The following is a 13,474-nucleotide window of genomic DNA, read 5'->3' as shown; positions in this document are numbered from 1 at the left end:
CATAAGTATGATCAGGCCTTCTACTTGTTCTGGGGAACTGTCTGCTGGAAACTGGAAGAATCCCCTTTTGTGATTGTTTTGCCTTGCAACTCACGTACTCATGCCCGTAGGGTTGAGGTAGGCTTTCCATCCCACTTCCTCATGTTCTCTCAGTGGTCGTGCTGGTAAAACCACAGGGTGCCTCGTGGTGTATACCCTCTATATCCTCTCTCTTGAGCAGAGGAACACTTACTCCTAATAGCTGAGATACCGATCCGTACAGGTGGGGAATAGGACATATCTTCTCTGAATTGCTGGAACTCCTGGAACAGCCAAAAAGAGGGAGGAAGAGAGATTTTCTTCGTATTGCTGCAGTTGGCCAGCCACTTCATCCACTCTTGGTGCCTCCTCACCTTTCCGGTCCATTACTGCAAATCAGTAATATTTGCATATATATACTATGATGGTGTGCTCCGTACAAACTTCCGCCACATGGGTCGGGTACATTGGACTTCATCAGGATCTGTGGGTAACTGCGCGTTGCCCGGATCATAATAAACCATCTCCTGCATGGCTAATTCCCTCAGGTACTGGATATGTCGTTCCATGGTGGTCCACTTGCCTGGCTGACATATGACATATTCACTGAAAGGATACCTTTCCTTCAAACTTGACAGGAGTCACCTCCAGAGGCTGATAGCTTGTGTCTTTTTCCCTAGTAGCCTTGACAATGTCCCCTTCCCTAGACAGGAATCCCAGCTGTTTGGCTTCCCTACCCTCTAATTCCAGGCTACTGGCCCCGTTATCCCAGCATCAGAGCAGTCAAGTAATGATCTGCTCACCTGGAACGTGGCTGAAATCTTTTCGCATATCTCACAACTCACTCAGGGATACAATCGGGTGATTACCTCTGGTTCTGGCTCTTCCTCCTGTTCTCGTAATGGTCCTGGTTCATCATCGTCCCTTACTAAGCGAACTGATTTTTCGTATATTTCTTCTTGTGTATAGGGGCGACTGATACAGGCACGGGTTGTTTTTTTGGTTCAGCTGCACTGCCTCTCATTGGGGTTAGAGTAGTCTCAGTGTCTGTTGCCGGGGTTGGGCTAGGCACAGTTCCTGTCCCTCTGTTTTCCCTCTCTTCCCCCTGAGGGCACTGTGTAATATCGACCAGTGTTTGGTAGATACTGGCGAGAGCCCAGCACAGTGCGGTAAGTTGTGCCTCCTTGGAAAAGCCACAGCGTTTTCCTTTCAAATATTCTATCACTTCATCAGAGGTCTGTTCAGGAGTGAAGTTCCAAACCATTGGAGGTGAGAAGTTCTCTAGATACCTGCCCATATTCTCCCACATGCCATGCCACCCATGATTATTCATGGCTAACTAACTGGCTGAATGGCAGAGCCCAGAGGGTTATGATAAGCAGCACAGAGTCTAGTTGGATGCCTGTATTTAGTGGTGTGCCCCAAAGGTCAGTGCTTGGTCTGGTCTTATTCAACATATTCATCAATGACCTGGACAAGGGGTGTCCTGGGTTCAGCTAGGATAGAGTTAATTTTCACCAGAAGCTGGGATGGGACACAATCAGGACAGGTGACCCAAACTAGCCAAAGGGGATATTCCATACCATATGACGTCATGCTCAGCATAAAAGGGAGCTAGGCGGGGAGGCACAGCGCGGCTCCAGGACATGTGGCTTGGGGATGGTCCAGCTTTGGGACGGGTCTGAGCGTGCGGTCTGAGTTGCACGGTCGTTGGGTGAGAAACTGCACTGTGTATCACCAGTTGTGTATATTCTGTTAAGTACTGTTGTTATTTCCCTCTCCCTTTGCTGTCCCAGTAAACTGTCCTTATCCCGATCCATGAGGTTTTGCCTTTGTCTTCCCATTCTCCTCCCCATCCCACTGGGGGGAAGAATGAGCTAGCGCCCGCATGGTTCTCAGCTGTCAGCACTCCTCTGTGCCACGACAGGGGACAGAGTGTACCCTCAGCAAGTTTGCTGACGATACTAAGCTGGGAGGAGTGGCCAACACACCAGAAGACTGCGCTGCCATTCAGCGAGATCTTGACAGACTAGAGAATTGGGCGAAGAGGAACCTAATGAAATTCAACCAGGGCAAGTGTAGGGTCCTGCACCTAGGGAAGAACAACCCCAGGCACCAGTACAGGTTAGGGGTTGACCTGCTGGGAAGCAGGACTGCGGAGAAGGACCAGGGAGTCCTGGTGGACAACAAGTTAACCATGAGCCAGCAGTGTGCCCTTGTGGCCAAGGCGGCCAATGGTATCCTGGGGGGCATTAAGAAGAATGTGGCCAGCAGATCGAGGGAGGTTATCCTCCCCCTCTACTCTGCCCTGGTGAGGCCACATCTGGAGTACTGTGTCCAGTTCGGGGCACCCCAGTTCAAGAAAGACAGGGAACTACTGGAGAGAGTCCAGCGAAGGGCTACAAGGATGATCAGGGGACTGGAGCATCTCTCATATGAGGAAAGGCTGAGAGAACTGGATCTGTTTAGCCTGGAGAAGAGAAGACTGAGAGGGGATCTTATCAATGCTTATAAATATCTAAAGGGTGGATGTCTAGAGGAAGGGGCCAGACTCTTCTCAGTGGTGCCCAGTGACAGGACAAGGGGCAATGGGCTCAAACTGGAACACAGGAAGTTCCATCTGAACATGAGGACAAACTTCTTCACTTTGAGGGTGACTGAGCACTGGAACAGGTTGCCCAGAGAAGTTGTGGAGTCTCCTTCTCTGGAGATATTCAAAACCCACCTGGATGCAATCCTGTGCGATATGCTCTAGGTGATCCTGCTCGAGCAGGGGGGTTGGACTAGATGATCTCTAAAGGTACCTTCCAACCTCTACTGTTCTGTGAATCTGTGAATCTGTGACTATTCAGACTCGGGCCAGATTGCTGAGTGGTACTCTTAAAACAATTTTTTGTAACCCTAAACAGACCTGAAACACCATCAGGAGACATAGCAATCGGAGCATGCTGGCTTGAACATCCCAAGAGTATTCAAAATTCTCAAAAGCTGCTGTCACTAGCCTGAACGAAAAAGGGGAAGTGAAAGAGTGGGAGAAAGTATCCCCCCTGTCTTCCCCATAGAATGGGTGCAATTATTAATCAATTCCAGGAGATGTTGTCCAAGGTATGGGCATGACAGCAAAGCGAAATACAAATACCAGCGTAACCTCATGACTAGTGATGTTATCATATCATAAGTTGATATTGCATAGTACAGCAAAATGAGAATCCTGACCCCTCTCCCAGAGGTGATAAACAATGCCGCAAGGAATACATACAGCAATTAAGGGTTTACATACCACAGTCATGTGAACAAACCAAACACCATTGTGACCAGCGACTGTTTAAATAATATTATAAATACTTATAACAACTTGGATTTCACATGCTCTGGTCAGATCTGTCAGTATCTCAACCCTTTGTGCCCCACCAAAAAGGATTAAAATAAGAGATGCAAGAGGTTACCTGAGAGCAAAAAGAAACCAGCATATATAAAACTCTATGGTTTGTGATATTTGGAGTATTTTTAGAGCCCAGAAATTACAAAACTGATTTTCATAATGCTTACTTTCAAATCACTGTAACTAGCTAAGATCTTTAAAGGAAGATAAAAAAAAATGGAGCTATTGTATCACAACTGTCCAAAATCCCTTTAATAATTTGCAGCCCGATGCCTTGTATTTCACTGTAACATTCCAAAATACCAAAATAAACATTAAATCCAGCCAAGCTGTGCCATCTTGCACAGCCAAGTGTTTTCAGGAGGAAGGGGATGGGGGTTGAGAAGCCCTGTTGACAATTTTATAATATACAGAGTCTAAAATTCTAAAATGAAAGAGACCCAAAATACCAACAGCAGTGAGCTTCATATGAATTTAAACAAATTTAAACATGCTTTTCTTTTTTTTTTTTTTTTAGCACAGGCTCACATGACTTGTTAAATAATTTACTCTATAAATTACTTATCCTGTCTTATTTATTAACAATTCTAGAGTGCTTTATATAACTGCATTAGAAATTTACTTTGTGGTTTTGAAATATATACACTACACAATCACCTCTCTCTTTTAGAAGGAAAGAGCTAAAGTCACCTACTATTTTGTTGAGAAGCAGTTCTTCTTGAAATACACCAAATAATTTCAGATCTCATTCACCTGAATAATCATAAGACAATATATTAATGATTTGATACTAGAGCTGTAAACTAAGCCAGAAATATACTTGCACTGCAATGAGATACTTTGATAGCAAGGACCATGAAGAGTCATGTACACTGAGATATACTGTTTGGAAAAAAACCCCAAATTTTGATCACAGTCCACCATGATACGGAAGAGATATATCATGTCCTTGAAAAGGTAAAAAGGGATGGAGAGCATCAGTGGTGGGAGACCCTCCTGGGATGGTCACCAACAGCAACTAGGGTATATGATATAATGCTTCACTCAGTTATAGTCTTATTAATCCTAACTGTGCTTTGCTTACTGCTCGTGATCATTTTATATGTTTATATGGAGATTAATTATATACCTTGAAAGGCTTCACGAACTTTGCCTAATGTATTAGCAGGAATGCTAAATAAAAACAAAGGGAGGACTGTTGGGAAATATTAGTTGTCAAGCTTAGCATAAGTGGCTAAATTAGATGAAACCTTAGGCTACAAGCTGTGAACTTTCACCTAGACATGTTGAACTTTTGTTGAACTTCTGCCTAGTTAAGTAAAAGAAGGTCCCAGAGCCAGTTCAAGCCAGAAGATAAGGAAGCTACAACCGTCAGCAGAAGCAGCAACCTTAGAGATAAGAAACGGCCAGTCTAGAGACAACGAAAGGACCCAATGAAGAACAGGAAGACCACAGACCCTAATATTACTATTGGTTCAGTCACATGAGGGGAGGGGAACTTAGATTGTAAGGGTATAATTGCCCAGGGATTTCTTTATTCAGGGTCCCTCTATGGAGACACCCAGTTTGAGTTGTTACAACTGATGTACGACTCAAATTATTTCATGGGATTTAGAGCCTGAAACTCTGCTGTGGGAAATCTAGGGTGAAGAAACTTCCTTAACATATACTAACAGTACATTTTACTTAAAGAGAAAATATTAGATCAATTTTTTTACAAAAAATCCTGAAAACTTTTAAAGTGACTCATTTACTACTGTATTAATATTTTTGATCAAGTGATCTTGCTAAGAATTACTCATGTGCCATTGTACCTATAGTGTATGGATTTAACAATATTTATATATTAATTTCACTCTGACCATTCTTGCTCCTTAGCTCTTAGTTTGAGTTTCAATGGCTGATTTCATGATCTGTAGTTTAGTTTATATCTAATAACATCAATACTACAAAACAATTATTATGATTAAGCTGTGTTATGATAAACAGTTTTAGCACAGGCACATGCTCACATGCTATCCAGACTGAGACCAGCACATGTTAGCACCCTAAGCAACAGGACAAAAAAAATCTAATCTTATTGGCTGCTCATGGCTTGGACGGGTATACTGTTTGCTGGGTAAAAAAACTGGCTGGATGGCTGGGCACAAACAGTTGTGGTGAATGGAGTTAAATCCAGTTGGCAGCCAGTCACAAGTGGTGTTCCCCAGGGCTCAGTATTTGGGCCAGTCTTGTTTAATATCTTTACCAATGATCTGGATGAGGGGATCAAGGGCACCCTCAATAAGTTTGTAGATGACACCAAGATGGGCGGGAGTGTTGATCTGCTTGAGGGTAGGAAGGCTCTGCAGAGGGATCTGGACAGGCTGGATCGATGGGCCGAGGCCAACTGTATGAGGTTTAACAAGGCTAAGTGCTGGGTCCTGCACGTGGGTAACAACAACCCCATGCAATGCTACAGGCTTGGGGAAGAGTGGCTGGAAAGCTGCCTGGCGGAAAAGGACCTGGGGGTGTTGTTGGATAGTCAGCTGAATATGAGCTGGCAGTGTGCCCAGGTGGCCAAGAAGGCCAATAGCATACTGGCTTCTATCAGAAATAGTGTGGCCAGCAGGACTAGGGAAGTGATTGTCCCTTTGTACTTGGCACTGGTAAGGTCACACCTCGAATACTGTGTTCACTTTTGGGCCCCTCACTACAAGAAAGATATTGAGGTGCTGGAACATGTCCAAAGAAGAGGAACAAAGCTAGTGAAGGGTCTAGAGAGGAGGTCTTATGAGGAGCAGTTGAGGGAACTGGGGTTGTTTAGTCTGGAGGAAAGGAGGCTGAGGGTAGACTTTATTGCTCTCTACAACTACTTGAAAGGAGGTTGTAGTGAGATGGGTGTTAGTCTCTTCTCCCAAGTAGCAAGTGATAGGATGAGAGGAAATGTCCTAGATTGGATATTAGGAAAAATTTCTTCACTGAAAGGGTTATCAAGCAATGGAACAGGCTGCCCAGGGAAGCGGTGGAGTCACCATCCCTGGAGGTATTTAAAAGATGCATAGATGTGGTGCTTAGGTACATGGTTTAGTGGTGGACTTGGCAGTGTTAGGTTTACAGTTGGACTCGATGATCTTAAGGGTCTTTTCCAACCTAAATGATTCTATGATTCTATTAGAGGCACAGGATTTTGGAAATCTGTCTTTTATCCATCAGAAGATAAAAACTGCAAAAACAACTAGGAAGGAGAAGAGTGAGGAAGATAACTAAGAAAAACACCAGGCAGAAGTACTCCTGTGTCCTCCCATACCAAGTTTCAGAAGCTGAGTTTCACAGAGCTGATGCAAAAGTGCTCTGGAGGTCTTTCTGCTGATTTCAGTAGATTTGGATGGTGATCCAACTAGGAATAAAGTAATACCTGGACTGGAAAGAGAGTGTTAATTAAGCTCTAAAGTGCTATTTATCTATGGGCCAAAATAGAGCCAAGGCACCTAGCTACCAAGTGGTGGAGGGTGTTCAATGCATGGGAAACTGCAGCTGTTATTCCTACCAGCACCACCCCAGCTTTCTCTCCCACTTCTCGGAGCCAAGGGGAAACGCTTGCTGCTCACTCATACCCTGCCTGCTCAGTGTCATCCACCTGGCCCACAGCCAACTCTTTGCACCACCAAGGGTTTCACATGCCTGACCCAATAATGCAGTATCCCACCTGCAAAATTCCCAGTGCACATGGCCTTCTTCCCCGATGAGGATGTTTACTCAAGCAACATTCCCAGGGAGTCGGTGGATGTTTTGCCTAGGACTGTGGGACCCATTCCAATCAAGAGCAGGACATAAGCAATAAATGAAGGATTGGTCTCAAAAGACATTAAGGAAATATAAAGGAATATATTACAAAAAATTAAATGTCTTATGCTCTCTCACTCTCATTTGTACCAAAAGTAATTCCATCAGAGATCAATGGAATTGTGTTCCTGTAACTACAGAACATATAAAAGAAAAATCAGGCCTGAGGCTTCCTAAATAAAATGCATGCTACAGCCTCTTAAACTGGTTGCTTAGCTAGAATAAACAAGATATGCAGTTTTAAAAAATATGTTTTAACATTCTGTGTCTACCATATTAGAAATGCTTCCTTACGTATTTATTATTTGCTGAGTTCCCACAATGAAATAATGTGGAAGCTGCAGAAGTCCAATTTTTAACTTATGTCTACAAACTAATTAAAGGGTCTTCATGCTTTATGTTAATAAAAGAACACCTTAAATACATGCAATAGCATCTCCTGAGAAATTCAGTACTCCAAATTATTTTTAGATCATCAAACACAACATGCAATGTCACAGAATGATACAGTAAAAATTTAAAAGATAAACAGTGATGCTGAAAAAAAACCACAGAAAAGAATGAAACTCAAAAATAGAAAAAAAAAGAATGAAACTCAAAAAAAAAATAATGAAACTCAAAAAAAAAAGAATGAAACTCAAAAATATCAATGCAAAATGACTGGACATGTTTTAAGTTGATCATGTCTAGTATATATATTTACATATGCATTTTTTCTCTGATCTTTTAAACAGAGCTTAAGTTCTAGGGGGAAATTGCTGAGTTACCTACAAATTAAACATACTGGATAACAAGGCTTATAAAAAGAACAATGATGCATAGCTTGAAGCTATAATTAAAAATTGCTTTTAATTAAGCGATCCACAGAATATTAAACAGACATCTAAAAAAATAACTCTTGTAACAACTTAGAAAGATTTCTTCATTCTCTTAGGTCCTAAAAATGTACCAGTGGTAGGCCCTATATGAGTAGAAGAAATGAATGTCTCCAGCTTTTTCCCTACACATACATGGGGAAATGCAGCAAAGTGACTATAAGAAACTACAGAAAGGTAGCTCAAGAGCTAGAATTAATCTGAAGTCACACCGAATTTAATGGCATTTTCACATTGTTTCTAGTGGAAACTGAAAAAGAGGAGAAAGAAGGAGAAGGGAGTTAGAAATCGGTATATATTTTGGAGGGAAATATTCTGTTATCTTTTAAATTAAAAATAAAACAATGCAGAAACAGCAGGTGCTGGGGAAGATGGAAATGGACAAAACAGCTGTAGAGGAGTTTTTCCCCATATCTATCATCTACAAATCTGGTATCCAAACTTTATGCTCAGCAAGTGTGTTGGTTTTGCGTGGCAAGGTTTTGGTAGCGGGGGGGCTACGGGGGTGGCTTCTGTGAGAAGCTGCTAGAAGCTTCCCCTGTGTCTGATAGAGCCAATGCCAGCCGGCTCCAAGACGGACCCGCCGCTGGCCAAGGCCAAGCCAATCAGCGTCTCTGTGATAACATAGTTAAGAAAGAGAAAAACAGTTAGAGAGCGCTTTTGCAGCCAGAGAGAGGAGTGAGAAGATGTAAGAACATCTGCAGACACCAAGGTCAGTGCAGAAGGAGGGGGAGGAGGTGCTCCAGGTGCCGGAGCAAGATTCCCCTGCAGCCCGTGGTGAAGACCATGGTGAAGCAGGCTGTCCCCCTGCAGCAGCCCATTGAGGAAGGATGAGGGGGTGTAAAGATTCCACCTGCAGCCCGTGGAGGACCCCACGCCGGAGCAGGTGGAGACACCTGAAGGAGGCTGTGACCCCGTGGGAAGCCCGCGCTGGAGCAAGCTCCTGGCAGGACCTGTGGACCCGTGGAGAGAGGAGCCCATGCCAGAGCAGGTTTGCTGACAGGACTTGTGACCCCGTGGGGGACCCACACTGGAGCAGTTTGCTCCTGAAGGTCTGCACCCCGTGGAGGAGACTCACGTTGGAGAAGGCCGTGAAGGACTGTCTCCCGTGAGAGGGACCCCACGCTGGAGCGGGGGAACAAGGAGTCCTCCCCCTGAGGATGAAGAAGCGGCAGAAACACCGCGTGAGGAACTGACCGTAACCCCCATTCCCCGTCCCCCTGTGCCACTGGGGGGGGCGGAGGTTGAAGCCGGGAGTGAAGTTGAGCCCGGGAAGATGGGAGGGGTGGGGGGAGGTGTTTTTAAGATTTGGTTTTATTTCTCATTCCTCTACTCTGTTTTGCTTAGTAATAAATAAGATGAATTCCCTCTCTAAGTTCGGTCTGTTTTGCTCGTGATGATAATTAGAGAATGATCTCTCCCTGTCCTTATCTCGACCCATAAGTTTTTTTTTCATTGTACCTTTTCTCCCCTGTCTAATGAAAGAGGGGAGTGATAGAGCGGCTCTGGTGGGCACCTGGCCCTCAGCCAGGGTCAACCCACCACAGCAAGTCTTTGCAGCTTTTCTCAGGCAAAGTATGTAGACTCCAGAGAGCTGTAAAAAGGATGCAGGACTGAACACAAAAAGCTACTGGATTCCTTTACTGAAATCATTTGCAGTCAAACAAGGTTGGAAATGACACATGGGTAAGAGGGGGAAAAAAAAACAATGAACCAAACAAACAAAAAAAACCCCACCAAAAAAAAAACCCACCAAAAAACCCACCCCTTCCACTTTTCTCACTATTAATGAGGGTTTCCTAATGCTCCAACACTTGCTGAGAGACAGCGCAATATGTCATCCAGAGGGACCTTGACAGGCTGGAGAAGTGGGCCCATGAGAACCGCATGAAGTTCAACAAGGCCAAGTGCAAGGTCCTGCACATGGGTCAGGGCAATCTCAAGCACGACTATAGGCTGGGCGAGGAATGGATTGAAAGCAACCACGAGGAGAAGGACTTGGGGGTATTGATTGATGAGAAGCTCAACATGAGCCGGCAGTGTGCGCTTGCAGCCCAGAAAGCCAACCGTGTCCTGGGCTGCATCAAAAGAGGTGTGACTAGCAGGTCGAGGGAGGTGATCCTGCCCCTCTACTCCGCTCTTGTGAGACCCCACCTGGAGTACTGCATCCAGCTCTGGGGGGCCCAGTACAAGAAAGACATGGAGCTGTTGGAGCGAGTCCAGAGGAGGGTCACGAAGCTGATCAGAGGGCTGGAGCACCTCTCCTATGAGGACAGGCTGAGAGAGTTGGGGTTGTTCAGCCTGGAGAAAAGGCAGCTCCGGGGAGACCTAATTGCAGCTTACCAGTACCTGAAGGGGGCCTACAGGAAAGATGGGGAGGGACTGTTTATCAGGGAGTGTAGTGACAGGACAAGGGGTAATGGGTTCAAGCTGAAGGAGGGTCGATTTAGATTAGATGTTAGAAAGAAATTCTTTGCTGTGAGGGTGGTGAGGCACTGGAACAGGTTGCCCAGAGAGGTTGTGGATGCCCCATCCCTGGAAGTGTTTAAGGCCCGGTTGGATGAGGCTTTGGGCAACGTGGTCTAGTGGCGGGTGTCCCTGCCTGCAGCAGGGGGATTGGAACTAGATGATCTTTAAGGTCCCTTCCAACCCAAACCATTCTATGATTCTATGATTCATTCTCCTGCTGACAATATTTTCTCCTTCCAGCCACCTTATAGGGAAGGACACCTTATAGGCACGCAGGCTCGCGTGCCTATGGCCAGGGCAGGGAAGCTAGTTTGCTCTCCCTTCTATCAGAATGTTCTGCATTGCTTTCTCCCCCCCCCCTCCCCCCGCCCTTTTTTTTAAATAGAAAAAGAATATAAAGTGGAGATATGAGAGGGGGAAGGCCACCCACCAAACTCTCCATTCACAGGAATAAACGGAGGGAGCAAAAATTTAAAAAAACAAAACAAAAGAAAAAACCACAACCCCCCCCCCCCACCCTTTCCAAATCTGCTGCCGAAACAGAAGCGAGATTTGAGTGGTGCGCACTCCACCTCACCCCCTCGGCAGATACGGGGGCCGGAGGCGGCAGCTCGGCTGCGCGCTTCTGCAACCCCAGGTATTTCCGCGAATCCGCGACCTCCACGCCGACCTTCCGCTGAGCCGCTTCACTGCCCGTCCCGCTCCCAGGAAATCATATTGCGGGCAACTAGGATTTATCATCTAAATGGGTTCGAAATGATATCTTTGGGAAGTCTAAATTAAATCACACCAGACTTTTAGGCTTCCAGCTAGAACATCAGTCCGCGGAGCAAGTGCATTTCAGCGCAGAGAGCTTCCCCTCTGCCGCCGTCCCCACGTCGCTCCGCCGGCTCCATCCCCGCCACCCTCGCGCCCGGGGCTGGGGACAGATCGTACTCACATCTCGGTGACATTGTCGCCCTCGGCGCTCCGCTGCGGCACGGGGAAGGAGATGATGCCTGGCGCCGGGTCCACGCACCAGATCCGCCAAGAGCTGCAGCGGCAGGACGCGGGGCAGCCCAGTGCGCCCCACCAGGAGCCCAGCACCAGGCAGCACAAGCCCCACAGCCGCGCCAAGCCGGGCTCCGGCCGTCTTCGTCGCCAGGACGCCATGCCGCCGCCGCTCACTCCAGCGCTGCCTCGACGTCCTCCACCTACCGCCACTGCCGAGGAGCACGATCGGAGGGTGCGCAGCCTTCGGGCGAGCACCCCGCGGCTAGGGTTCACGTGGACGCACCGCAGCAGCCCTGGAGGCTTTGCGGGGCAGTGGGACCAGGCGCTGCTGCGGGACAGAGACAGAAAGGGGTGATGATGAGAGGCGAGAGGGGCCGCCGGCACGGCACCACATGGCGCGGCCCGCCCTAGTATCTGCCCTGGCCCCGCGAGCGGGCAGCGGCACCGCCTGACCTGCGTCTGTTCCCGATGATGCTGCAAAACGCGCGGAGCGGCCGAGACAGGTGGCAGAGGCAGCGCTTCTACCTGCGGGGCTCAGCCGACCGCTGCCCGCGGTAGAGAAGGAATGCAAGAAACAGCGCAGGTCGCGGCGGAAGCGGAATGCAGGGCGCTGTGCTTGCCGCTTTACGCACCGTATCCTCCCTCCAGCTGATAATAAAGCAGCCGCGGCTCTTGCTCCAGCCCAAGCCTGGGAGCTGCCGGCGAAGTGACGTGAGGCTGACGTAAAAATGGGCAAAAACTTCGCAAAATGAGCCTGAAATCTAAAAAAAAACCAACCAAAACAAAAAAAAACCCCACAAACAAAAAAAAACCCACAGAAAAACAAGGATATATAGAGACAAAAGCAACAAGGCAAGGAGGAGGGATGAACTGAGAAAGTGAGAGAAGAAAATGAAGGGGAGAGAGAGACATAGAGACGAAGAGCAGGAGGAGGAGAGGGAGAAAGACAGAGAGAGAGGGATGGAGAGAGAGGTGTCGAGGAAGAGAGAGGAGAGAGATGGAAAGGGAGAGAGAGAAAGGGAGAGAGATGAGGGAGAGAATGATACAGAGAGGGGCAGAGAAAGATGGTGGGAGAGAGATGGAGAAAGAGAGACAGGGAAAGAGCGAGATTGAAAGAGAGGGGGAGAAAGAGATGGAGGAGAGGGAGAAAGAGCAGGAGAGAAACAGAGAGAGAGAGGTGGGGAAAGATTAATGGGATACAGAGTGAGACAGGGAGAGACGGGGAAACAGGAGGGAGAGAGGCAGAACGAGAGGGAGAGGATGGTAGACAAAGAGGGAGAGAAGATGGGGAGACAGAGAGGGGGGAAACGGGGTGAGAGAGATGGAGCAAGGGAAAGAGAGATAAATTAAAAGGGAATGAGAGATAGAGAGACACTGACACACAGAGAGCAAGGGAGGGAGAGAGAAAGATGGGGAGATAGAGAAGGGGGAGAGAGATGGGGAGAGAGGGTGACAGAGATGGAAAGACAGAAACAATGGGGGAGAGAGGTGTAGAGGGAGGAAAAAACCCCACAAGAGAGACAGAGAGATCTAGAAAGGGAGAGATTGAGCAAGAGGGAGAGAGACAGGGGCAGAGAGAAGGAAAGAGAAAGGGAGGGGGAGAAAGACACTGAGAGAGGAAGTGAGATGAGGGAGAGAGACATAGAGAGCAAGAGAGGGGAAGGGGGAGAGAGGGGGGAAGAGAGGGAGAGAGAAAGATGAGGAGGGAGATAGACATGGGGAGACGGAGCGAGAGAGATGGGGGAGAGAGAAATAAATGTAGGAAGAGGAATAGAGAGAGTCAGAGAGAGAAAGAAGATTAGGGACAGCAAGAGAGATATATAGAGAGACACACAAGGAGACAGAGAGAAGGACGGAGAAGAACAGGGAGAGAGACAGGGACAGAAAGGGATAAAGGGGGAGAACAGAAGGG

The 13,474-nt window shown here is 47.1% G+C and overlaps 1 protein-coding gene across 4 annotated transcripts in view; it reads right to left on the bottom strand.

Moving 5' to 3' along the window:
• Positions 1 to 12,965, bottom strand: part of LOC104642870 (BDNF/NT-3 growth factors receptor-like) — a 281,490-nt gene extending 268,525 nt beyond the window's left edge. Inside the window, exons 1-2 of one of the 4 annotated variants that reach the window (XM_075738918.1) lie at positions 12,016 to 12,965; positions 11,510 to 11,890 (exon numbers count right to left, since the gene is read on the bottom strand). In XM_075738918.1, the coding sequence (XP_075595033.1) occupies positions 11,510 to 11,721 (212 nt within the window). In that variant the 5' untranslated portion in view covers positions 11,722 to 11,890; positions 12,016 to 12,965. The remainder of the gene's footprint in view (positions 1 to 11,509; positions 11,891 to 12,015) is intronic. The other 3 variants (XM_075738915.1, XM_075738916.1, XM_075738919.1) reach the window with 3 other exon arrangements.
• Between the last annotated feature and the right edge of the window lie 509 nt (positions 12,966 to 13,474).

The sequence above is a fragment of the Balearica regulorum genome, chromosome W (assembly GCF_011004875.1).
Source record: "Balearica regulorum gibbericeps isolate bBalReg1 chromosome W, bBalReg1.pri, whole genome shotgun sequence".
NCBI lineage: Eukaryota > Metazoa > Chordata > Aves > Gruiformes > Gruidae > Balearica > Balearica regulorum.
This window is presented reverse-complemented; position numbering and strand designations above follow the sequence as displayed.